Below are 27,258 nucleotides of genomic sequence, written 5' to 3'. Positions count from 1 at the left end.
CACAGTCTTTTATTAGTTGTTCATCAAAATGCGTCAAAGTTATTATTTAAAATCACATATATAATTTGTTGTGGCATGTTTGAAAGCGGAGTGAGGAACTGTGTGTCAGGGCTTGATGTGGGCCTCATGGACCACTTTTTTAAGCTTACAACCTACAAAAGAGATTTCACGAAATGTGTATCTACATGCAAAATTCCTGCAGGCACCCATGTTGCCTTGAAGTGCATCGATAAAATGTGTGATTATCTTTCCTGAACGTTCCAGAAACCCATCTGGCTGACAAAAAACATTTATACCACAACAAAGGAGAGTAAAACATATGTTTATGCATTTTCAAAGAGTTTACTTTTGATGGTGGGGATCATGTTGGCCTCTATAACATGCATTAGAGATTAGTTATTTGAGTTGGTTATTTAAAGGCGATAAGTCCAAGGGGGATATGAAGTACACAGAAAGCACCATGACGTTTAGGTCGAACGTACCAATCAGACGCCACCAACTCCAACGACTTTGATTGGCCAATATCTTTCCCGTCACAGAAAGCAACTTATGTTGTATTCACGAACGTTCTTACGCACTGTCTTGGTTGCGTTCGCCTTTCGTGAGAGGAGTTTACGTACCGGCGGCAGGCTGCGCCTAAGAAATTAACGCAATGTCATGAAAGACCCAGAGGAACTATCTAAGTCAATTACAAAACAAGCAACCTAGAAAGATTACAAGATGGTTTTGGAAAGTATTTCGCGGATAATAAAAGTCCAGCTTCCAGCTTATCTGAAAAGGATTCCGCTTCCGGAGACGATCGGCGGGTTTGCAAGGCTAACAGGTATGCTAATTTATGGCAGCTGTGTTATACTTTTGACCGTCTTGAGAAGATGAGTGCTGTGGGTAGTCCCTTAGTGCCTCTACTTCCATTTATTTCAGTTTTTATTCTGCATTGAAGAAAAAAAAGTTCATTCATTGCCATGTGTTGTGACAGGAGAACAACAATATCCCCACAACTACCTGGTTCACTCAAAACTCTTTATCAGCAACATCAGCGAAGAGTCAGAAATTAAGCAATAGTACAACTTGCGTGTGGCTGTCACTGTCGATGCAATTTTGACAGTAACTGTCAAACGTGGCGTTTGTCCCTGCAGCTTAGTATGTTGCTCTTGCATTGTAGTAAGACCCGGGCTCTGTAAACTTTTTTCCCCCCACCGAAGTCACGTCGTCTCATCCCCGGGTAGGGAAAAGTACAACATGGTTCCATCATATCAAATTAACAATTTAAGTAAAGGGAATATTTACATTAGATTCAAAGCCAACTGCTTGGACAGTGACGTTGATGGTGTTCAGCAAATTTAGTAATGACTTTTGAAAAATAGTATTCAAAGATGAGAAAGATGATATTCAGTTATTCTGCACACGGCAGCAGCTTGCATACTGTACATGCACGCATGCATGCTTGCAAGCATTTGCGATTCAACATCTTGTTCACCCTTTTTACTCGGCTACATTGTAAATGACGCCTCTAACACAATACATCGCCGAGTCAAAGTAAAACCTGTGCAGCTTTAAGTTTACAATTTGCAGTTTTTGGCACTCAGGTTGCGACCCACGCCACCTTGAAGTGAAGCATGCCATACATTTCTGTCTTCAGTGTTCTAATTCCAATAGTTTTTGCATCTTATTATTATTATTATTATTATTATTATTATTATTATTATCATTATTATTTTCTTTTTTTAAGCATTGCCATGCACCCACACCCAAACAACTTCCTTGAGCTTAATGCAAATCTAAAACAGAAAAGTCCATTCCTGGGTGCACTGTCACCTATTCAAGTTTGACCGAGTGCCTGTGGCACAGGTTTCACCTGTCAGACTCGGAGCACAAAAGTTCATTCAGGAACTAAAGGCAAGGCATAGGAAAACAACCCGTTAATACAAAACAGAAACCAGGAAAGCGAGAGTGTGTTGTTTTCTAGATATCTACAATGTTGTTTTTGTTTGTTTGTTGTTTTTTTTTAGATGAATGATTCCTTCCACACTGCTTGATTAAAAATATAGATTTTAAATCATGACGTTAAAGCTCTGCTCTAAGGGGAATTAAGCCCACCACACAGTAAGCCATCAGTCATTTGTACTCAGCACATGCTCAGTTATTCTCCTTTGTCCGCTGAATGTGTGTAATGTGTCTGTAGTGTCCGAGTGGTTCCGGTTGCTGCCTCTCCTTGGTATCCTGGCCTTGCTGGGCTATCTGACCATTCGCCCATTCCTGCCCAAGAAGAAGAAGCAGCGAGACAGCCTGATCAACCTGAAGATCCAAAAGGAGAACCCAAAAGTCGTAAATGAGATTGACATCGAGGACCTGAAGAGCACAAATGTGTGTTACTGTCGCTGCTGGCGCTCCAAAACGGTACAGTTTTCCTCTTCTTATTTGTTTTTGGAGCGCTTACAATTAAAAACCACAAAAAACGGCAATCTAGTCACAGTGTTTGAATGAAGATTAATATTAAAGTTTAAGCTTTTTTTTTTTTTTTTTTCGATTGTGATTGTAGCACGTTTTCAAATTCAAAGTAAAACAAACTTTTTAAATGTTTCTTGACCTTGTTGAATACTGATTATATTTTGATCTTGCCAATATTTTATTGTGTATTTCAGTTTCCCGTTTGTGACAAATCCCACGTAAAGCACAACGAGCTGACTGGAGACAACGTGGGACCACTTATACTCAAAAAGAAGATACTATAATCGACCACTGATCTTCATCTCACACGTTCAGCCTTTAGTTTCCATTTCTAATGGATTGCAGTTTTTCCCCATATGTTTTGTTTTATACAAAATCAAAGTTGTCTTGATTTCCAGCGTCCTCCTTTAAAGCAGCATTTGTCATACACCTAAAACATATATATTTGTACAGTTTGATTAGTGTGAAGTCTCTAATTGTGGGTTTGATAAAAGGAGATTTGCTTGTTACATTTCCGTATGGCCCATTTTTGATTGCTCACTGTCACTGAACACATTTTCATCCAAGCCAATTGAAGCCTTGTCTCTGCCGCCACCTAAATGTATGTGTAAACATTTTTTTACTGCTAGTAAAACCTGTAACCAGTATCATTTACTACATTCTTTAGATCATCCTGTTCACTAAAATCAATTCCTACCATTGTTGAAAGTCTCTGGTTTCAGATTGCTATGTGCCAAATAATGTGTATGCCTTGCAGTTTCAAAATGACCTTGTTCTAAGTTATTGTGTGTATGGGAGGCTGCTTCTTCTTACATTTTTTGTTCATTGCATTAAACAGCAGTTTCACATTTGAGTCCCTAAATTTATTTCCTACAGACATTTCAGACCACTACGTCCAAGTGTTGTGCCAGCTTTTATCTTGGTCTCTAGCTTTGAAACTGTACTGCCCCCAAACCCCCGACTGCCATATTTAGTTCACTTCCTGCTGGATTGTTGCCTCCCTGGTTAACAGTGTTTTATTCTAAAATGGCTTTGTGTCAGAACTTCTCGTGTAAAGGTGTGTTTATTATTTTAGGTCTGGAATCTATTTAGGAAAAGCAAATATTTTGAATATATAATTTTAACCAAGGTTTGTCTATGTAAATAACATTTTCCAATATTTTAGTGTTGAATACTTGAAACTACTCTGTGTAACTGAAAAGGTGGAGTGGGCAAAATAAGTGAAGGATGGAAGGATGCAATGCAGGACCTTGAAGTAACAGAGAGAAGTCAAACCAAGTTAGATAGTGTTTAATTACTGAAAAAGTGACAGTTGTCATTTATCATTAGAGAATCTCATAAAAATCTAACTCGGCATAAATTACTGCTAGGACACTGACAAACTCTTAAATAAATTAAATAGAAAAAACAAAATCACAACAAAAACTCTGTAATATAAAAAAAAATGCAACAAACATAGCAAAACTATTTCTCTCAAACATTAAAATGTGTGTTTGTATGTATGACTTGAGATTGATAGGTACCTGATTGTGGAGAACAATGATTTCTGAGGCAGAAGTAGATACAGTAGCAGTAGATCAGAGATTTAGCAGCAACGTGTGCCAATCAAAGGGGAAACATGGATTATTGATGGACATATCCCACTGGACTTAGAGGGCTGAAGTGTTTTGTTTTTTTTTAACGTGAATTGACTTGCTAGCAATTGGGCTTAAGCTCATCTCCACCTGGCCAAAAAAGAAAAATGTCATATCACCCTCCTACAGCAGAAAAAAAAGCTGATCGTAAAAAAGAGAGCAGCATGACAGCAAGTGAGCTGGTTGTCAGTGTTTTCACCTTTGTTCCTGTTCAAAATGATGGGAACAAAGCGCAGACGCAGGGGAATGGATTTTCTTTCCAAAAAGGAGTTGACTTTATGTGTGATGTAAAAATTAGTGGATCAATGGGTGTGGCGTTTCCGCTGGGAGCCGAGTGGATGAAAACCTGCGTTGATTGTGGTCCCACTGCCCACACAGGCTGATTGTTGGCTGGGTCAAACAGCTTTTTTGCCCAGTGGGACAGGGGTTTTAGTTATCTCGATGATTATTCACTGAATACCTTTAACTACACAAAACCTTTGTATGACCAGATACACACAGCTAATACACATCTTTAAAAAAAAAAACCAAAAAACCAAATGCCAAGTGACGCATTGAATTAATAAAGCTTGTAATCTAAAATAATAATTTAAAAAAAGAATATGCCACTGTCAGCGCATTAAGTCGTGTAACCTTTAAAAAGATAAGTACTCAAAATAAAATGCTACAGTCACGTTTTCAAATTTTTGACACCGGAAATGTCTTGCGGTGTGTTTTCACAAAAGAACCAAACTGAGTCCTCTTAAAGTGGACCAAGTAAAAAGGAACTCAGTTCTTTTTTTGTTCAGATTGTCAGTTCAGTTGCAAGAGGACTCGGTCATCTTTCTGTTCACATTACAGTAGTTTTTCAAGAACTCAGACCTAAACTGCATTGGATTATGGGCAATCTTGACTTTGTGAACAGAAAAATGCAAAGAACATTCTGTGTTTCTATGAGCAGTAGACAACTGTCAGTTGTTAGGTTCTTAGTTCCATATTTAAAGAAGTGCATATGTTTCTTCCCCATCCACTAACCATTACCAAAGATACATCCAACATCTTTGCAATTACCGCCATTGCTCTGTTTTCCATTTTTTTGGAGCGTCCACGTAACATAGCCTGTCATCTATCAATGGCAAACATATAGGGCTAACATACAATGGCAAAAGGCAAAGTGTACCTGGAGCGCTTTGTGTTCACAATGCACAATCAAAGTGAACCACAACATTGACTTCAGTAGGATCTGGGTCCTGTTGTTAGTGTTCACGTACGCACAAGAAATGCTGAGTGATAGGTCTGAGTTCTCTTTGAGGGCTGAGAGGTGTGACCACACCCTTCAATAAACTCACAGAAAAGGTCACAAATACTGGACCGGCTGAGCATGACAGGTACCAACAACACCCACCAGTATAAAAAAAATGTCATGTTCAGTCATCCCTGTGTTTCTAGCAACTCATGTCAATAAAAGACCAAACATCCCAGTATTAACACATTACCAAACACAAAAAAAACCATTCATTTGGATCGTGAGGCCTGGAAAAAAAGAGGTTATGCAATAAATGCGAGGTGATTGGTGTCATTCTGCTGCAAGGAGAATTTCTGGATCCGACGAACCGAGTGACCGACAAAGAGCCACTTGGTGGCTGAAGAGGTTTGAACGCCGTCGGGATGAAGCCAGCTGAGGTCAGAGTGTGCTCTCATAGGTAATGGGAGTTTCCTCGTCCTCCTTGCTTTCTGCCGCAGTGCCTGGGGAAGTGGAAGATCAGACGGAGGTGGGTTAAATCTGAGAGAGAGAGAGGAAAACTTTGAAGACCTTGAATAAAAAAAAAAAGAAAAGGTAAAGCTCGGGGCTGAAACGACTGAAGAGCTGATGTGGTGTTGACACAAAGGGTAGAACAGGGCGGAAAAAACAGAAGCACATCTAAGCAATGCAAATCTGACCGGGTGAATATGCCGGTAATAGGTGACACAGGGCAGGGCTCTCAGAGGAAACTCACTACTCACTACCATCAAGCAGGTTGGGTGTGGGGGCTGCTGGGCCTGGTTTCAAATGAAACGAGAGTCAGACTTTACATACCTAGAAAGAAAGCTGACAAAGTGGGTTTGACTCGCTCACCACAGGCTGAGTTCTTTGGTTTTTGGAGCAGCCGGGGTCCGGCCAGCCCTATGATGAGAGCCCCCACCGGAGCAGTGAGGAGGATGGCCAGCACGGCCATCGTCAGCACGTCCATGCCATATTTCTTCAGCTGCTCGTCCTCACGGGTCATGGCCATGTCCAGGGCCGTGGAGCCAATCGCCGCCTGCAGGAAGAGGAAAGAACTGTGTTGGTGCATTTCTTCACCTCGAGGACGAGGAAAGCAGTGGAATATATGTGAACGTCAACACAGACGTACTTGCACTGTGGCTTTGGGCATCCATGCGAGTGCTATGAACACTTTCTCTCGCACGTTGAAGCCGGTGAACAGGACACAGACGTAGGTGACCAGGATCCGAACCGTCAGGGCGATGAGCAGAGTGCCTACTCCAACACCTGCACATGCAGATTAAAAACAAATAATGTGCAATGTAGCAACAAGAGGAGCCGGACTGTCTGCTCAACAACAGACATTTGATACTGTGTATTTATGGGCCAAGGACAAAGTTCATTGAGTATTTCATGACAAAGTTTAAAAAGACACATAAAGACAGTCAGGGAGCACATATATATTCATCTGTTAAAAAAGTTATGATCCTCCATGAAAGTTGCTCTGATGTTGTATCACAATAAATTCTAGGTAGTTAAGACTAAAATATATTTAAATGATGAAACCTTTAGGAAAAGTGATAACTGAAGCGAAAAAACACAGCTTTTATTTACTACTAATTGAGAGCCATGATATTATGAGTATAATGAGCCATAATCATATATGAGAAAAAAAAATGCATCAGTATGAAAGCCAACACACTGCAGCAACAGAGAGACAAACGCCTCGGGCTTCGGGGACATGCAAATATATTTATATTCATGCAGTCCACATTTGAATCTTCCGTCGCACTAACAGGAACCTCAACTGTTATCTTTCAGTATCTGTACATCCGTCTTTGCCTCACCAACTGTGAATCCGTCCAACTCGCAGAATCGAATCTGTGCTCCAATCAGTCCGAAGAGGAGAGGCTGAAACACATCCCACGCCCACCCGACCACTTCCTCCACACGGCCCTAAGAAAAAAAAAAAAAGAAGAAGAATAACATGATAACTAATTAAGGAATCACTTACAAGCAAGATCTTCATCAGCTTCAACAATATCTCATAGAAAACTTTATTGTAGTGTTAATTCTTAACATGCATTTCATATAAGTGTGTCGAAACCTTTTCAGTCCCCCAGCCGAGGCCGGCCAGGAAAGCCAGCACCAGGGTGCACAGGCCTCCAGAACCTGGGAACCCAGCCACACCGCTGCCAAACACGGCAAAGACGGACAGGCCCAGCACCAGGAAGGATCGTTTCATCACAATGTGTTTCTGGGAGAAAGAGAACAGTCATTGAATAACTCGGCGGCCATTCTGATAAGAGGAAAATGCCCTATTTAATGCGTGAGTCACCAGACAGAAAGGAAGTCAGGGAGTACTTTTATTGCGCTGTTATGATCGTACAGTCAAATCCGTTCTGATATTCAATGTTTATTATGAGGGTGTGTGGAGGCTTCACTCACTCAATCACTTTCATTTGAAAACACACAGGGACATAAACATAAACTTACACAACGAGCAGTCTCGGGAAGGGTTCAGTCAGGTCAGGATCACTAAAGGATGCCTAAAGTGTTTTGCTGGTCAAAACTTTCATACCTGGTCAACGCTGGGGAAGTACTGGATGAGAAAGCCCAGAAGGATCCCGGCTACCATTCCACCAGCCACCTCCAGCACACCCCTCAGGAGGCTGTACCAGGTGGAGCCTGGAGCCAAACACATGCCGATATTAGGAGAAATAAACAGACAGTGTTTGTTGCTAGGCAGACATGGATAGTATCATTTTGCATGCGTGTCACAAAAGCTCTGGCACGACAAAAACACAGGAAATAAAAAAATACTTGGGCTCCCCCTGCTGATCACCTGGCTAACTACAGACAGAAGATACTTATTTAAAATGTTTTAATGGATCAAACGAAAGGAGCGCCGCATTCCTCCTTCCTAAAACCCTGTAGGACCACAGAGGCACACGTCTACTGCAGGTCACCTGTTGCAAAGGCCATCCCCAGGCAGGCGGTGAACCCAGTGATGGCCAGGACGTCGTCGAAACTGCCCGCCGCCATCAGCAAGGTGGGGATGCCCTGCTCTACACCATAACCGTCCTTTTGGAGCCGCAGCATGGAGGGGACCACCACGGCAGGAGACACGGCGCCCAGCACAAAGCTGCAAAGCAGAGGCAATTTGAAAAATGATAAAAATGTTAATGACATAATGGCTTAATTCCTCAGTGGTGTTCACTCTACTGTGCCGTGAGAAACACACATGCACACACATTCCAATTTTGGTGGTCAACTTTTCTGAAGACCCTAAATGTCTGAACAGGGCGCTGCCCAACATTTCTTGTACCACAACTACACATTTCACACAAGAGGAGTTCAGGAAGTCTGATATCCACGTTTCCTTTTTAACCATGGCAGCAATGACAGCGCAGAAACAGCCCAGGCCACTATTGCAAAGCATGAAAGTCGAACAAAAGATTAGACCGAGACTGTTTTCCGTTTCCAATGACTGTTGGCTCACAGAATGTTTTCTTATCTCTGCTTTATGGGAACAGGTTCATGCAGGTTCAAGCTGAATCAGGGCCAAGTTTAGACAGGCATCAGTGGGATCTGAAACACCTTCTGTTTGGACATTTAACACTTTCACTCAGCTTCTTTTTTTTCACCCCCCTCAACCTGGAGCTGTGACATGCTTATTATGTGCACCAAAAGCAGAGACAGACAGACTGCTGCTGCAGCAGATAACAGAAGCTCGGACTTAGAATGACTGGTGACAACACAGACTAGATGTAGAGCTCGTCTCCACAGGAGTTGGAAGTAGATCATTTGTTGGGCAAGTAGAAAAGCTTGGAAAGGAAATGGTGGTTGTTACCCCAGGATGAAGCCCCACACCCAGGGGAGTCCCATTAAAAAATGAGAGATCAGAGCCGCGGTGCACGCCTCAACCATGCAGGGTACCGCAGCCACACGGAGACACACGGCTTTAAGTTTCCTCAGAGCCTGGCAACACACAGAAACACCCAGCTTATTTAATATGCTGTTTTTTTTTATTTGCAATTTTTCTTCACTTAAGCAAAAAGAAAATCTACCAAAAATGGCAAACCAAGTTTAAAACACTACTTTGATTGTTTTATGTTTTTTTCTTTCTAAAATAAAATCAATGAAATAAAATCATCATAAAAGCATTCGCTGCTCACACATGGGTACCAGTGGTACTTCAATATTGTATCACTGACTAAAATGTTCCAATTCCTAGCGAATAGGGAAAAACAATAATCTTTCGGTGCCAAATTCTGATATCCAAGAAAGCAAATCTTAGCGTCTGCGAGCCAATAATCATTTGGCATATGAGCGTCAAGATGGCTGGCTAATGACTTTCACCACGTAACACAAATTTTTGTTAATGTTTGAGTGAAGATTAGCATCATGCCAATAAAGTCTACATTGTGGCTCCATTTAATTAAGGACATATATATATATGCATATATACACAGTATATAGATAGCATTTGTGCCAAGCGTATGGCAGCAAAGGGTGGAATAGCAAGAAGAAATCCTGATTTGAATCACCAGTAAAATGGGATAAGACGTTTTGAGCTGTAATTGCAACGCATTTTTGTACTTGTTCAAATTGGTTTTGAAACATCTTGATAAAAAAAGACTATCGTTCTGGGACTGGTATTGAAACTGATTGACATCAATTCCTATTTGTAAGTTTAGTTTTGAGAACTTGCAGACGACGCTAACATGCACAGACAGCACTTCTAGATTCCTCTCAGATATTCATCCAAAGTAGAGTCTGAAACGCACCGTCGGATCCAGACCCAGACCAGCTCTGGCCAAAATGATGGCCAGAGCGATGTTTCTCAGTGATGCCGACCACTTGATGTCAATGAACACCCAGTCGGTGACGTGCGGGATGTTTCTCAGCCCAACTCCCATCAGCAGCATACCTGGAACACAGCAGGCAGAAACACAGCAGATCGTAAAGACGATCCTCTCTTTCAACAGTGATACAAAGCAGGACGCAGCGCTGCCTGTTGCTTTTTGAGCCTGCTGGATACCTGAGACACTAAGAATCACTGCGGGGGTTGTGGGACAACTCACAGCACTGATAGCGATGACGTTTTTAGACCGGCTTTACAAAAAGCATCCTCAACAATTTACCAACTATACATACAATCATATCATCAACATAGTGTTGTAGTACTCGAGATCGGTCTCGGTCTCAAGACCGGTCTCGAGACCACTTTTGAATTGTCTCGGTCTTATCTCGGACTCTGAGGTGACGGACTCGGGATTTTTGATCAAGACCAGTAAAGACTCAGTTTTCAACACTACAATGACACGATAATAACGGAAAAGAATCCAGCCGCTGCCGTTTTACGCTCTGTTTGTGACACCCAGAATGACACCCTGCCCCTTTATTCCTAGTTAATTTATTTTCTAATTTTATGAAGCAAAGTTGTTTTTTGAAAATGGTTCAACATAGTCCAGCAAAATGTTAATGAAAATTATTACCTTGCTGAAAAGAGAGGCTACTGTTTGATTTACATTTTTATGGTATGATCCTGTCATTGCACTGCTCAGAAGTAACGAAAGCCCACCCTCCCAATGTTAGATCTGAAAAGATCTGAAAATGAACAGGAAATATATTTATTTAAAATAGAAAACTCAAAGATAAGATTCACTTGAACTTTAATGATTCATATTAAGGTTATTTGCAAAAGAGGAGTGGCTTTTACTCACTTGATTTTTATGGTTCTTATTATTATTAATTTTTTTTTCACACTTATGCAGTGTGACTGGTACATTTCCACAGTCATAAGACCCAAAGATTCACAACAAAATAATTTTCATCCCATGCAAAGTGCAAATTCCTTCTCATTGCTGAAAGTTTATTCCCAGTCAGCACTATACAAACTGTACAAAAGGTCACAAAACCTGTTTGTAAGATGATATGCATTCCATAAAACTGTTGGGAAAAAAACATATGTAGGGAATATTTTATAGTTTTACAACCTGAAGAAGTTGAAACTTTTTTTATCTGCTGACCAAAAAAAAAAAGAGGAGCATTATCAGCATAATCAAATACTTTCTTTTTCTTTCCTATGACAGTGATTTGGCTCAATGTGCGTTGACTCGTACACTTTGTTATGAACTATTGTTGAATCAAGTAAATTACAAAACTTTACATTGCAGTATATTTCCTTGTTGTTTTTTCTAAATTAATCTTACCGATAATTGTTTGTCTTAATTATTTAGTTATTTCTACAGTTCCAACCAGTCTAAACCTCCACAGAACTGCCGCTTACTGGATCTTACTGCATGTTTTTTCTCTTTAGGATCATTCTCTGTAAACCATCGAGATAGTTGTGGCTGCATGAAAATCCCAATGGATCAGCAGTTTGTGAAAGGCTCAGATCTGCAGCCCGCCTGCCACCAACAGCCAAAGCACAATCAAATTTACTTCAATCCCCTTTCTATCCCATTCTGATGCTTGCTTTAAACTTCAGTAAGCCTTTCTTTAACTGGTCTCTACTTACCTAAATACATTGCTGTTCAGGGATTGGCTGATTACCTCTTTGTTTTAACAAGTAAATGGGCACTGTACCGAATAAAGTGACTTGTGGGATTATGTTGTAGCATTCTTAGCTAATTATGAGCCAATACACTGACAGTGCTAATTATGTCCCTCTTGATACTGGTGCGTGTGTAGACATCCCATAGTTAGTCTTCCAAGTGGAAACATCACTTGTGCTTGCACGCATTTCTGCTGTGCTGTAGCAATATGCCTGCACTAAAAGAACTTTAGGCAATCTCCTGCAAACAAACCTTTATCTCAACATAATTAATTTGCCGATCTGTTGGAACCATGGTGACAAACTGGTTCACACATTTGTGTTTTTGTGTAATAGAAAATACATGTAGAGAAATGTGTTGGAGGCAGAAGACTGTTGTACTACTGTGTAGGTCCACAGCCTTACCAAGGAGTGGCGGGAGTGGTGGAAGACCCGGAAGATGGATAAGGGCAACCAGTTTGCCCCCAATGAGAGCACAGATGAAGAGGCTGGTGACGCCAAAGAGGTTGCCGCCTGGAAGACACTCTTTCTCGGTAATGGACCACACGGCGCCAAAGAGCACAGCTGCCAAAAGGGCTGCAGTAGACACAGAGTTTGGATTATTACAGGACAACAGTGGTGGCAACAAGACTTCAGCACACTGGAAAAGGACAGCGTGATAAATCCTTTACTAAATAGGTGTTAAAGCGTAAATAATACTAGGGAAAGCAAACCATCCATCCATGACTGTGTTATAGTTATTGATATAGGTATTCGTGAGTATCCTGTCCCTGCACTTTCAATCGTACCCTTCGTGATAAGAGAGGCCAGAAGGCCTCTTGGCGGGCAGGGGCAAAATCTGCGAAGCAACGGGCAGCAGACCACCGGGGGGTCTGTGTTGGTGCCGGCATCCACCACGGCGTTTCGGGGAATGAAGTAAGTGGTCTCCTCGGTGACATTTGGACTGGAGCAACGTCGGACCACCACCTGGATCTGGTTCACATTTAGGTGCTGGATAAAGAGAGGTCAGAAAAAATCATCACGAGTGCCGGATTGACATGTTTGTTTAATGTGTTGATATTACCCATGAAAGGAAATATACCGTGAATGCAGTGACTATTTCAAAGAAAGCAATTGCGTCATACTTTCTAATTGCCTGGATAATTATTAAATGAAAATTTTACGGCTCTATAGCTTACAGGTGCTGCTAAATGATAAAGGTGAACAGTGTTTACCAATTTAAATCCTTTGACACAGCTGAGCACATAAAATAAGTAGGTCGACTTACGCATGTGAGGCGTGACAAGTACAAGTACAAGTACAAGTACAAGTACTGTATGGACGTGATGCTCATGTAATCAGAGGGTAAATACTGATTGGTGTTCTATCAGTGTTACAGTGAATGAATGAATCACAGATTAAAAGTTTTTCCTGGAAGGTGATAACTGACACTGTTTGGCTGCACTTGATTGAACAACAGACATATAGTGCAAAAATAAAGCTGAGCATTAAACACTTTTAACCTGTACTGGCAGGGAGAAAAAACGGTAAGCCTTATTTTTGTTAATGTAACAACCAAGATGGCAAGTACAGCGTTCAAATACATTTACAGCATTATAAATACCCAAATGCTTTCTTATCACGGGGTGATTACAATACCTCCACATGGTTTGCTGCGGACTGAGCAATTTTGTCCAGCAGGAGGCTGGGGACCGGGCTGGGTGCCGGGCTGGGTGCAGGACTTCGTGCAGGACTGGGTGCAGGACTTGGCTCCGGAGTCGCAGCTTTGGGCGGAAGGTCCTCCATGTCTCCTGGCTACAGACTGTCTGGTCCAATCTGGTCTCTATCACAGCACATGAAGCCCAGGGGTGGAGTTGGCAATTGACGGGCAGTTACCTCGTTTGCGTGAGCCCAGTTGTGATAACAGGCTCCTGTGTATAAAACAGCGTGTCGTCACGGGGAAAATAAACTCTTATTGACACGTGGGCGGAGCAATAGGGCGCTATTGAGGTTTGCCAATGAATTGGAATGTTGTGCGTTTTATTTGGACACATATATACAGCGGTGTTCGTGACGAGGAAGACGCTTTCCAACATAATGCCAACGTTACTTTCAATAACAGCCATGCAAGCTTGCATTTACAGTTAGCATGTTTGCTTAACTAGTGAACACACTCAGAAAAGTGAGCTTTAATTTAGCCTTTATTTCTGTGTCTTATTACAATTCATTCTGTGCACGTTGTCATGCTGTATATGACGTGTGGGCTTGTGGGCAAATTGCTCAGCACTCCACGGACGCTACTACAGTGTTTTGACAGTTGTCTATGGGGGACAGACGTTGGCTAATCCAATTTCTTACAGACCACGCTAATCAATGCTTACAGATCCACCATATGGCACATGTAGCCGGGGTGAGCTAAAGAAGCCCAGGTTACTGTGGATGTTTGGGCAATGAGGTCGGTTACCTAGCTAACAGTAGGCAAACGCAAACAAGCATAGCAGACAAGCTACGCGAGCCCGTTGGGGGGCAAAAAAAAAACAAACAAACCTATATGAACACACAGAAACGTTCACATGTGTGGTGTTCAGAGTGAACATGTTACCCGGAGTCGCGGCTAATATCGCACAGGGGAACCCACGCCGCACCCGAAAGTCATTGTCGGACAATACCGGAACTTAGAGTAGCACCAGTTATTGCATGGTAGCTGCAATCATTTTAAATTGGTAGTGACTGTGCTGTACAGTACTGAGAACCGCCACTATAAACAGCCTCTATAGCGTAGCTTCAAGTATCTGTTTACAAGCGCTGCGACTGACCGAACGGGTAAACACTGGCTGTTATTATCTAAAACTATACGCTGCTTTACATCTGACGCGACAACGTTGACTATGTCTCGTCTACGCGATTCGAGGCTCGGCAAGTCTTTCGCGAGACATTTTGCGCAAGGAGAAACCAAGGGTGGCCATTCTGTTGTCCGATAATGGGTTTACGGACCGTTAACCGCGGTCAGTGAACCCCTCAAGGCGCTTTCCGACGGACCGCAGCTCGCCAAATATGAGGGGGTATCGGAAGGAGAAGCAGCTCACCTCATACCGTAAACATTGCCGTCGCTTGCCAGTGTCCGCCCGCGTTTCTGGCACTCCTGAGGTATAGATAGAGAGCAGCTGGGGAGCGGGAATCAGCCGGATTAAGCGATCGCCCGAGTATTGTGCACAGGAACGCTTGTTGGGGGCACGTTGGGTTAGACGGACAAATCAAGAAGCGAGTTTGTTTCCGTTCTGTTTCTTTCCTTTATTTTTCGAATGCATCGCAGTCAGTCACAAAAGTCGATTGATTGTTCTGGACACGATTTTAAGTAAGGTGAATTTTGGAGTTGTGAACATAGTCAGTTCATTACAATATCAGGTCAGGCCTTTTTTTTTTTTTTTTTAAGTTAATATGTGAGAACAATCATGATCAGGGCAGATCTTGTAAATTTGTGATTAGGGGGGGGGGGGGGGGGGCATCCTGATGAGTTCAGTGCTGTCCTCTCACAGCCTCCATCCTCCATCGATGATGTGCTCAGTCCCAGTCACATAGGCAGACTGTGACACACAGAAACATAAATAAATAAGTTGTTCTGTATTATAGTGCCACGAAGGGGGGTGGGGGGGGGGTGGGGGGGGGGGGGATGCAGGGATCTGCCTCTACACATTGAAATAAAACAGAACTTGTGAATTTCGAGTGTGATTTGACTCAGATTATTGGAATACCTGGATCATGCCACTCTTGTTGATATGCTATACAACACTCACCTCATCGGAGGCCAGGTACACGCACAGGTGTGCCACCTCTTCAGCCGTGCACATCCTGCCAGTTTTTTGCCTCGCCATGAAGTCTTTATATGCCTGAGGTGTGGCAGAGAGACACAAATGAGTTCCACTTCAGGGATACAGACACAGTGTTTTTTGTTTTGTTGTTGTTTTTAACTAAAAAAAAAAAAAAAAAAGTTTCCTTCCATAGTACCAAAGGATCTGGTAGGTTGAGTAGAATTTCTCATACCTGTTCTGGGTCAGGTTGGGCCTGGATTCTGCCCCTCAGTGATGGAGTGTCAACAGTACCTAGAAAACCAAAATAAATGTATTTTCAGTAACACTATTTAATCAAGTCAAGCAACCTAAGCACAAAATATCCTAATTAATATTCTAGAGGGTAAATTCTACTGGGGAAAAAAATTGAATTTTGTACTGAACATATTTAATATTGATGTTTTTATGTTAGCCTGTGAAGTAACAGGTTACGAAAAGCATACATATGCATGTACTGAAATAAAAATGATATTTAAAAGAATTGTAAAGTTTCTGAAATACTTTATTCTGTTAATTCAGGATACAAAACAGAATATTGATGCTCCTAACATGCAAATCAAATGCCACTATGAACTGACCATATAGATCAGATTATGTTTAGACATATTGTCCCAACACAAAACAGGTCTTATTGAGAGTTCAGATTTGGGTTATTAGGGACAAAATAGGGTCTAACATTTCCATAAAGACATTGCTGAATCCAGACTGTCAACCTGTTGAAATACAACTGGCCTCCAGTCTGCCTCGTGAAAGAATAGCAGGGGGGAGGTGACGTGACTTTAATTTGTAACTTACCAGGGCAAACACAGTTGCAGCGAATGCCCTTTTCAAGGAAATCGGCGGCTACAGATTTGGTAAGCCCAATCACTGCAGCCTTGGAGGTGCTGTAGGCACACCGGTTCGGCACACCTGCGCAAACACAGATGTCACTCGCACAGACTCCCGCCCAGACGGAGAGCAATTATCGGAGATAAGAGGATTATGACAGACACGGCCATTCTTCAGCGACTGAGCGTCCTTTTCATTTATATTTCATCTGAGGTGAAACAATTGAGGAAAAAAGATTTTACCTTTTATGCTCGATGCAACAGACGCCATGTTAATTATATTTCCTGACTTCCTTTCCAACATCTAGAATGACAAGAATAAATAAATAAATCAAATTGAGGTGGCACATAAATGTTGATTTTATAGTTGAATGTGTAGTTTGCAGTTTTTTATTTTTACGACACAAGTCACTGCTAAATGCGCTAAAATCTGATCTAAAACTCCTTGTTTGGTTAGTTTGCTAAAGCTGGATTAGCAATTGGACATCCACCTCCAATCATGCCTCAGGCTCAGAGTAATGCAGCTAATCCAAGCGGAACAAGGAAACAGCAAAATAAAAGCATATGTCAGTTGATTACAACTGCGCCTACATCTGCCTTTCACAGGATTAATGGTGTTAAGGGCGTTTCGAAAAGGTCAAAGGCCACCTTTGGCAGAAAAGCCTTGGACATCAGGTACATGCTCCGGACGTTCACGTTCATGGTGAAGTCCCAGTCGTCCTCCGAGCAGTCCAAAATGGTGCCGTGGTGCACAAACCTGCACATGGTAAAAGACAGATGAGGTGGTGGAATTAAGTATAAATCAGAATTATTTTATAAAATGATACTGTATTTTGTTTAAAAGGAAATACAGTAATCAAAGTAAACAGTACAATTGCAAATAGTAATAATAAAAAAAAGTTATTAAAAAAAAGTAAAATGCTGAAAGAAACAGTTTGTATGGATAGTCAACGTTTTACTATAGTAGCTGTTGGAGACGTATGCTAAAGAGGCTTGACGAAAGGTTAAGTAGGGGTTAAACCTTGGGGTGTGGGGCATTTTGGAAATGTAGTTAAGCTGGAGAGGGATAACCTCACTTCAAATGAGGTAGCAAATATACTGCTGTTATCATTCTGGTGGCAAACTACTTTCTACTTGGTTGAGCAAACGTTTTCTTTTTTTTGGTTTGTTGTGTGTTGTTTACTGTGTTTTTAAATCGCCGTGATGATTATGGGATAAAGATGTGCAGAAACAGGTTCAAGACAAGTACCCTGCCACGTTGAAGAGCACATCCACATGGTCGTGCTCTTTGGCCAGAGCTTCCACTTGTTCCCTCTTAGTAACGTCCACCACCTTGGTTCTGATCCCTGTCAGTACAAAACAAACAAAAAAACAAAAAAACATAGATACTTCTCATTAAGGTCTCACATTTTATCTCTGGCTGTTCCAGTTTAAGTGACAATATCTGATGTAAAATGCAGTCACACCAGTTTTGTCTGGGTCATTTAAGCAACCTATACATGTTGCTCAAGTGCTTTACAAGTGATGTGTCTGAAATGGGGTGTCTAATAGAGGAGGACCGTGATGATCACACCCATTTTCTTCAACAGGTTCACTCAGTAGTGGATACAGACAGCCAGAACAACCTGCATTAAACATGGAACAGTGGTCAAATTCCTCCCAGTCCCAAAAAATATGCAGGATGTTCACGAGTTACAGATTACAGTGTGACTGTACAAGTACAACTAAAAGTTTGTTTGTTTTAAATGAATATTCTAAATATTCATTTTAAGCTCTTAAATGTTCCATGTGAGAACAAAAAAGAGACTGTAAAAAACGCCTCCGTGTTAAACCAGCGACAACAGGAGCCAGTGCCTGCATTTCTGTAGCATTCCAGCAGATGGCGGCCTAAGGCCAACATCAGCGAGTCTTACCCTGAACGCCATCGAGTTCTTTCAGCTTCTCTCCATTGATGTCTGTGGCTATGACCTGGGCTCCCTCCTTTGCAAAAGCCTGTAATTAATCAAGGTGGGAAAAGCTAGCTTGAATAATAACAGCAATGCCATCTTCTTTGCTTAATTCAAAACATCATCACAGCCCCTTTTGCCTCAGGATAATGAAAACACATAGGGCTCGAGAATGGAAGAGGCCAATTTCATCACTCGGCCTTAAACATCTACCACTTGTGGGCAGGTTAGAGCTGTTGGAGTGACTGCACCATTAACCACAGAGCGAACCACACCAACGAGAATGGGCAGTCGAAATGGAAAACCTGCTGAATAGACGCCACAAGGTCTCTCTTAACACTGTGGTGACTTGAACATAATGAGGTGAGGCTGGAGTGAGAGAGGTGCATCTGTTTGGATTCCTCCACACTCAAACAGTGGCCGGAAAACAAGGTATTGCTTCACACACCTCTAAAACAGCGCATGATGAGAATCGATGTGATGATGACACCAGTCTTTGCAAGCACATGTGTGAGGTTTCTAAGTGTCTTCGGCTGGTTGTAATCCCAAGAGGAGTGTGCATGTGGATCACACGTCCATATACAATAACATGCACCACTCAAAGCAAGTTGGGGACATCCAGCTTTGGGATAAAATAGAGTAATCTTAACAGGTGAAATCGATTGGGCTATTTTTTCTATGTCCAACTGTTCCATTTTTCAGAAGTTGTTGTTGATGTTTATATTCTCGCGAAGGGTGATTAAGTGTCTGTGTACAATAGTCTTCACGATGCTGTTGATATTCGTGAGAGCAAGATGAACTGCCAGATGCCAGACAAAAAGCCCACATGGCAATTTATTGAGAAATGAGCATTATATGCTTTGGCTTAATGTCCTACTTTCATGATATAACACCACAGTAATAGCATTAACTTTTTACAATTTCCACAAATTTCAAGTGAAAGTCACATATATCTGACTTTTTGAGTGGCGTACAATATATCATATAATTTCTGTGGACACAACTCTAGCAAAAAGTAAAAGGAGGATTTTTTTTTTTTCCAAGTATAAACTGTTGAACTGACTGATTGTGTTTTTACGGAGGCAGCTCCTAAATCGTGTGAGATTAAACTGTGTTTTCATGCCATAAAAAATCAAATAATTTAAACACTGAAACCCAGTGATGTACTTCAAAAATATTGTCAGCAAGTTTTTCCCTGCAGGACCTTAAACTTGAAACACACAATGAACTCTTGGATGATCAATTTCTCCGATTTGTGAGTGGCTGTTAAAGCTTATTACAATTGCAGCAGCACGTCCAATCCCCTGCGCAGCAGCCGACAACACAATCACTTTTCCGTCCAGGCGGCCCATAATGCACCTCTTCTGCTGCTTCCTGCTGCTGTTAATTAACAACACAAACAGACAAAAGAAAAAAGAAAAAAAAACGTTAACCTCAGACAAAAAGTTAATATTTTTTTGGAAAAAGCTCTGTTACTTGGAGACGTTCTAAATCAAAACCGCCACTACTCTGAGATTATTTCTGGAGAAAACTGGCAACAAAGAAAGCAAACATTTGACAAACAATAAATGTATTCACAATATAGGACATTTTCAATAAATGCAAAAAAGGGTTTGTTTTAGCATGCTGAAGCAATAGTGCGTGGTGGGATCTTCTGCAATGGGATTAATTAATCAACCACAGAGACATCTCTGTGAAAATGAAAGGCAATGATTGACAGAGCATTTTTCAACAGTCATCAAAGAAAACAGAAACGCAGTTTTTGGTTGAATCTGTTTTTGGTTTTTGTTAAAGCTGTTCATGAGTACACAAAGCCGTAACCACAAACTAAGCAGCTAGACAAAAAACAGATTTACCTTTAAGAGTCAGTGATCAAACTCTCATTTAGGTCTTTAAAACACTTCATTCTGAAACTTTCTGTTTATCTGCATGCTTCCTCAAAATAATAATAATAACAATAATAATAATAATAATAATAATAATAATAATAATAATAATAATAACAATAATGAGGCTCTGTCACGAATAAAAAGAACTAAAAGGCACAATGGTAAATTTAAGTTAACAACAGCAAATTTCAGGTTGTTTTTTAATTCGCACAAAATCATTTTCAATTTTATTTATTTCCCCTTTTAATCGGCCTTGGTCTAATAAAACCCGTTACAGTTAAACATTGCAGTATTTAACAGAGGGCAAAAACATAAAACCGGGGAGATCTCGCACAATTGACCCTGCCTCGTTGTGGCACAATGTTTGGAGTGTGCCATGACATTTGCAAACCACTATGCATAATTAAAATGGAAAGAAAATAACAATTATGGGACAGTTTTGTTTACAACCAGCATTTTTCCGACTTTCGTGAGCAAATTTAAGAATGCAATACATTCTAAAGGGAAATCTGAATAACCACAATATGAGTCAGATTACATAATGTGAGAGTGTGCAACTTTGGGACGGTTTTCAGTCATTTGTGTCGTGATGTGTTCGCGAGTCTTTTAAGTTGCTGCTTGTCCTTCCTTCCATATTTCAGGGCCACTGACCAGTAACGTGCCTGACCCGCACCACCCTGCAAAACGTGTCCAACCTTTCACCCGCTGCACTCATTGCATCACAAGTTCTGGCAAAGTAAGCGAAAACGTCCAACTCGCTGCTCCAACACAGACATTCCAGCAGCCCCTCGCAGCTGCGCAAACGGCGAGCGAACACATCGGCGACCGTCTGCAGAGCTCAAGTTTTTACATTCGTCGGTTATTCAATATAAAGAGAAGGCCAGGGCCCCGAGGAGCCGCTCGGCACTCACCCCGTCCTCGGTTCCGCGTTTGCTCACACAGAGAACTATCAACAAGCTGGAAAGCGCAAACGTCACTTCAGTCGAGCGCCGCCATTGGTCAGAAGCCAGGAAGTGCTGTGACAGTGGTCTGGAGGTGAACCCTGTGGACGGAAACTGCAGTTCTCGCCATGCCGCTAGGATGACATTGCCTGCGAGTGCGAATTCCTGACGTCTACGTTTTATCTGATGTTTATTCATTCATTCATTCATTCATTCATTCATTTATTTTATTTTATTTTGTACATCTCGCGGGCAGTAACTCGAACAGAGGGCATGTTGCTGTGCTGTTGCCAACGGTTTTCTTAACATTCAACAACAAACAGCTGTGATTTCTCAAGACAGTTTTGTAACCAATTTTAATGAACTCTTGACATAAAAACTATTGTGGGTGATGATATTTTCACATCACATGGTCTCCCAGTACGAGTTATCAAAGCTTCGTTTTTTTTTTTCACAAATTTTGCTGCGCTGAAATTTTGCAATGAGCATTTCACCAAGACACTGTCAAAACTTTACCCCATTACGCTTTTACTCTAGCAGTCTAGGCTAGCAGTGAAAGTTCCTACTTCTAATGTTGATTTCAGGCATGAAAGGATCCATTTCATTTATCAAAACTGTCATGAGCAAATTTCCTTTTCCCTTCTAATTTATTTATTCAAAAAAACAAGACAAAATATTACATGATCTTTGACAGTCCTGTGGAGTTCATTGACAGTGTATAAACTATAATATTAGAGGAAAAAAAGTTTTCTACCATGGTTTATCCTGCAGTCTCTGTCTCTGTGTACATCAGTCAACAGTTGGTCACACTGAGGTCACGTCATTAAGAAACAAAGGATCCTGGCTTCAAAGTTCGGCATGCACAGAAAGGCACAAATTGGTTTCTGAAACGAAAAAGAGAAAAGGGAGACAGCTAATAGAATATGCATTGGCAGGAATTTGAAATAAATTCATAAAGGCTGGTCAGCATTATGCAAACCTTAACTCACAGTATTATTGTTCAACTATTGCACATTGTTTCTTCATAGTTTCTCCAACTTTAGCTTTGAATGGCAAATATATACGTGGCACTGAATTTTTTGTCCAACTGGGCAAAGTCTTATTTCAAGCTGTCACGAAAGAAAGGTTCTGCAATTGAAGCCGAGTAATTGTAATGTGTTGTTTAGGTGCATTTGTTTAGATATGCAGTCCAAACTTCTTTCTTCCCCCCATGTGGAAGTAATGACACAAAATGCATGCAACGTGCTTCTGAGGCCATGGGCTCCAACAGTTGCTTGAAAACCAATCTTTGTCTAACTGCAACTCCACCATTAAGTCACAGCAGGTATGTTCTTGCAAATGAGCTCCGGGGAACAAAAAGAAAATTGACTGGTGGTGATCAGCCTGTCAATGTAGCATAACTCCACTGAGAAAAGGAATGAGAGAAAAACGGCACTTTTGAGGTGGATCAAAAGCTATTAGAAAAAACAAGACAATAAAGTGTGTGAAGGCCTTTTGACTCTGGCCCTTTTTCATAAGTTGTTGTTTTGTTTTTAGTGCATGACAGAGATTGATTGCTTTTTTGTTTTTTTTTTCTTTTAAAAGAACAAAATACATACTATCTCCACTGTTGTACTCAGTGACAAAAGAGCCTGTTTACGGATAGCACAGAGTGGTGAGATGTGTGTGAATGAAGATAGCTCATATTTTGAGCAACCTATTTTCTGGGTGATATATTTGAAAAGTACAATAACACAAGTATTAGATGTTTGTGCAGGTTGTTGGACTCTGCACACAGCGCCACTTCAACATTCACGCACCCTGCAAGTTCAGTCAAGTTATTTTTCTAACCTGTGTGTTGTTATAGCATATAAGCCGATTTTTTCTGTTATTTTTCTTGCATGTTTTTGGAACTGTGTTTGTTCTTAACAATGTTTATTTGTATTTCATTCAATTTTAAAACTGCATAAATTACAGACTGATAAGTGCAAGAAAACCCTGCAGTTTCTCACCAGTCTTTGATTTCATCACAGAGCATTTGAAAAAAACAAAACAGTTTATAGCTATCTAATACTATCTATTTCTTTTCTTTTCTTTTCTTTTAAAAAAAAAAAAAAAGAAAAAAGATGTTTAATAAATATATTGCTGAAGAAAAACAAACATTACTGTTGCTTTACAGTGTGGGTGGTCAAGTGCAAATAGGAAAAGGATGAATTTCTGGTACACATTACAGCAAACATATAATACATACAGAACTGTAGGCTTCTCCTGATTTTAGATCCATAGATTAAATGCTGAATAAACGCCTGTGTGGCCTTCAGTCTGTGTTACCGTCTAAAGCAAAACTACTTTTGCAGCAGCTGTTTTTACAAATCAATACACATGTTCAGAATATGCATCAGAGGTGACACGAAGCACTCCCATAATGACTTATTGATTGAGTTGAAGGAGGACATAACAATGTGTTTTCTCCCAACGCATTTGGCTCTTTATCCAATAAGGCTGTCAAAGTAGGAACAGGCTTAGTTTACACCAGATGAATTGAGGCATAAAGGACCATTATAGCTGCTAAAAGTGTTTAGTCTTTGTCTCAAGAGGGGTCCTAAATTTATGTGCCTCAACAGAAAAAGCAGCTATAACCAGCGACTCCACTGTGTTTGAGAGTGTGTCTTATTTTGGTGTGGAAGTTCGGAGAGTTTATAAAAACAATTTCAAAGTTACAGGTTATAATAAAGCTTATCCCTCTTGCCACCCTCCAAATGAGAGCGTTTCCAGCTGGTCTGAAAATTTCAGTGGATTCCACGTGCTAAAATGAAAGAAGGAAATGATTTATCATGGCGGGTTATCATTGTCTGCAGAGATTCAACTTGGTACAAGGATCCGTACGGAAAGGGTATTTTGTAAGCTTGACCTCCATCATGCTCGTTGGCCAGGAATATATGATATTCAGAAAAGAAAGCACATTCAATGAGTATAAAACAGGCGGACCTATCAGAGAAGTTTATGCAAATAAGTGTTCTGGTTAGTGAGACCGCATGAAGGCTGTAATATTTCAATGCAATCAAAAGTATAAGTCACATGAGTGAATCAGCTTGGCTTTTAATTAAAAATCACAGAAAAAGTGTGTGTGTCATGTGATCATTTCAGAACAGTTCTAATCTTCTCCTTGTACTTCAACTCAAGTGCTTACAATGTCCACAATGTCCCATTCTTCACAATGTATACAAAAGAGTGAATTTATTTTTGGATGCTCTTGGCATTGTCCTCTGTTTCTCAGTTCATCTCACATTGTCACCAGTGGTCCTAGTCTGAGATAGAGGCATCTTGGTCCACTGCAACTTTCTGTCAGTTTGAAATGATGAAACTAAGAGCCACGTTTTATCCAGACACTGAGCACCTTTGGTACGGGGACGTTATATGGTATTCAAAATTGCTCACCCTACAAACATAATTTGTTAATCGACCTCCACTTGGTGCTTTAAACTCACAGGATCCAGCAGAGCAGCTCTGTGAAAACACGCGGAAACCCTTTTACATCATCAACTCAAACTGAATGATGTTCCGAACCTCTCATATTCCACCTTCGTGTCGGGTGGGATGATTTTTGAGCACTCCGCTTATTGATTTCAAGAATGAGCTCCTCAGCCTGGCTGCACTATGTTGTTGGTTGCTTTCTCTCAGTGACACTGATCTTTATTTTCCATCAAGGTCTCAATGTCTCATGAGCTGTGACCTGCCTTGCCAGCTGTTTAATACAGGATGACCGTGTCGTGCTATGGCATGTTGTCATTTCTTTAATGACTCTTATGAGCGAGACTGCAGGAAGTAGTCAAACATCACATTATGCAAATGCAGAATAGAATGAAAGGAAAGCATGAAGTGCTGAGGAAAACGATTCCATCATGAAAAACCATCTGAAACTGTTCATGCAGAACCAAAAGGCGTGTCAATAGAAAATTAGCTTATGAGGACACAGACAAGGGACATAGAGTAAAATTATTTCACCGGTTGCAGGAATTCTCAGATCAATGTGGCTCCCGCCCTGTACAATTCCAAAATAGGAAATGCATGAATACACACAAATGCAAGTGAGAACCACAGTGGCTATGGACACTTCAGGTCAGGAATGAAAAAACGACCCAATAGAAAAGATGAACAAGAAACTTAAACTGCTGAAACCACAACTGAATGACCCCGCATGTGGCCTCCATTATACACTGAGATGAGACAGCACTGGCTCAGTTCCATGCAACCTATTAGAAGCCTTCGGAGAAATAATTCAACCTCTGTGCGAGACCAAAGAGATCAGCATTTCAAGACTGCACACAGTCAGAAGGCAAGAAAACAATCAGGAAGTCTAACTAAAACTCACCCACTAAAGCCTTTTAGATCACAATCATCAGAAAAGGGTATGGAAAAAACATGAACCTATGAATATGAACATGCGCTTGTCCTTGTGAGCACATAATTGCTTCCTTCCAATATTTTACATTTGCTTGTTAGATAAATACATGTGCACTTGTAATTATAAAGTACAATCATCAATTAAAGATAAATGGCTTGCTTTATTCTCCTTCAGGGCAAATTCAGTTAGAGCACAACTTACATCATAAATCATGAAAGGAGTAATTTTTCAGGAACACTGCAAACGTCAAATTCAATTTATCTCGTTGTGATTGAGGTTTTCCTCTCTATCAGAAACAGTTTGATCCACACTGACAGTGTGGTTGTGTCCATCACAGAGGGTAGGAGGTTTTATCAAGTCCTTGAAAAAAAGAAGGAAGAATTAATTCTGAGGACAATTCCCAACTCACACTGAATATAAAAATGTTGAACAGCTCTAAAACTCTTCTTTCCATTTTCAGAGGTTAGACTTGATTCTAAATTGTGGAATTTTTTGAGGTGCTTTGTACAAGCTGTAAGAGCTGATATGTACAACCATGAAGAGTTGTTGAACCATATCAGACATGACTTACAGCACAATATTAAATAGAAAAAGACCTTAAAATAGGATTACCACAGAGAGCTTTATAGTGTGGATCCAACAATAAAATGTTCTGTTCCTCAGGTAATCTGTTTATCAATGTTCCACTTCAGTTCTAATGCTGGCCTGTTCTTGTGAGTTTTTTTGTTTTTCCAATTTTTCAGTTGGGTTGGGTTGGTTCATCTCTTCCGCATCACTCCTCTCTCATTTAATTTAATCACCTGTGCACTTTACACTAAAACAGCATGCCAACGGGAGTATTTCATAAACCCTCCATGTTTAAGAAATGCTTCTGCATCTGGTAAAAGGCCCACAGAGAGCATGGGGGAGGGAAAGCAACAACTAAAGCTGATTCAGTGAACCTGTAAATCAATCAGTGTTTAATAGCAAAAATAGTGCAGCCACTTCAAGTGAAAAAATAATTATATGGCTGAAAATAAAATGAAATGACTGCAAAAAATAGGCTGGATACATCAATATCTATGATGGACATCTGCATAGTGCAAGTAAAGTTTCCACAGAGGATATAAACTAGTTTAAATTCCATGAGGACAGACAAAGGGGCATATAATAATTCACAATTGCAAAAAAACATTTCTGCTCTAGCTGAGTAGATGGAGCCTAGCGAGTGTGTGTGAGGCCGTCAGTAGGTGGTGGGATTATTTCAAGTTCAGCAGCCTGATGGTGGCTTGGTGGTAGGTCTGTGAGGGTGTGGCGCAGTCTCCCTTGAATTGTTGTTTGTGGGCAACCAGCGCCTCTCTGCCATGTCCAGGAAGTGAGGAAGTGAAGTCCCACTGATCTTCTCCTCTCCAGGGAAGAAACACAATGGGTCTAATTCCAAACTGAAGCCAAGTATTCTGACTGATAGTGAAAGCGCACCAATTAGAAGCAGCATGTGAGCTCCAACACCATTCAGAAGATCCACAATGCCAGAAAGGTTGAAATCGGACAAATGGTACTTTTTACCATCTCAGAGTAGAAACTTTTTATTGAAACCTA

The 27,258-nt window shown here is 40.9% G+C and overlaps 3 protein-coding genes and 1 long non-coding RNA gene across 9 annotated transcripts in view; 2 read left to right on the top strand and 2 right to left on the bottom strand.

Annotated features, from left to right (window-relative positions):
• The window catches only part of LOC142900738 (uncharacterized), a 370,388-nt gene that overhangs the window by 209,810 nt on the left and 133,320 nt on the right, over nt 1–27,258 (top strand). The window lies entirely within an intron of this gene.
• cisd2 (CDGSH iron sulfur domain 2) lies at nt 567–3,301 on the top strand. The gene is made up of 3 exons (XM_076045222.1): nt 567–823; nt 2,183–2,397; nt 2,643–3,301. Exons 1-3 carry the CDS (start codon nt 721–723, stop codon nt 2,730–2,732), a joined length of 408 nt encoding a protein of 135 aa, XP_075901337.1. The 5' UTR covers nt 567–720; the 3' UTR covers nt 2,733–3,301.
• On the bottom strand, nt 3,724–15,076 carry LOC142900674 (sodium/hydrogen exchanger 9B2). 5 transcript variants are annotated; one of them, XM_076045126.1, is made up of 14 exons: nt 14,932–15,075; nt 13,505–13,776; nt 12,655–12,856; nt 12,272–12,442; nt 10,095–10,237; nt 9,158–9,285; nt 8,274–8,449; nt 7,886–7,992; nt 7,412–7,561; nt 7,152–7,260; nt 6,455–6,591; nt 6,178–6,361; nt 6,059–6,101; nt 3,724–5,807 (listed from the first exon to the last, which is right to left on the bottom strand). In XM_076045126.1, coding segments are annotated over exons 2-14 (1,698 nt in total). In that variant the 5' UTR covers nt 13,652–13,776; nt 14,932–15,075; the 3' UTR covers nt 3,724–5,806. The 5 variants fall into 5 exon arrangements, with proteins under 5 accessions (XP_075901241.1, XP_075901223.1, XP_075901205.1 ...); XM_076045108.1 differs by having other exon boundaries at nt 6,066–6,101; XM_076045090.1 differs by lacking the exon at nt 6,059–6,101 and having other exon boundaries at nt 6,139–6,361; nt 14,932–15,076.
• On the bottom strand, nt 15,112–21,407 carry bdh2 (3-hydroxybutyrate dehydrogenase, type 2). 2 transcript variants are annotated; one of them, XM_076045206.1, is made up of 10 exons: nt 21,267–21,407; nt 19,747–19,846; nt 18,434–18,512; nt 17,770–17,866; nt 17,169–17,277; nt 16,764–16,824; nt 16,489–16,602; nt 15,887–15,945; nt 15,640–15,732; nt 15,112–15,429 (listed from the first exon to the last, which is right to left on the bottom strand). In XM_076045206.1, the coding sequence occupies exons 2-10, from the start codon at nt 19,816–19,818 to the stop codon at nt 15,376–15,378; spliced, it is 738 nt and encodes a 245-aa protein (XP_075901321.1). In that variant the 5' UTR covers nt 19,819–19,846; nt 21,267–21,407; the 3' UTR covers nt 15,112–15,375. The 2 variants fall into 2 exon arrangements, with proteins under 2 accessions (XP_075901321.1, XP_075901312.1); XM_076045197.1 differs by lacking the exon at nt 21,267–21,407 and adding an exon at nt 21,051–21,085.

This window comes from Nelusetta ayraudi, unplaced genomic scaffold, assembly GCF_046127955.1.
Source record: "Nelusetta ayraudi isolate G7.1 ecotype Tasmania unplaced genomic scaffold, CSIRO-AGI_Nayr_v1 ptg000004l, whole genome shotgun sequence".
NCBI lineage: Eukaryota > Metazoa > Chordata > Actinopteri > Tetraodontiformes > Monacanthidae > Nelusetta > Nelusetta ayraudi.
This window is presented reverse-complemented; position numbering and strand designations above follow the sequence as displayed.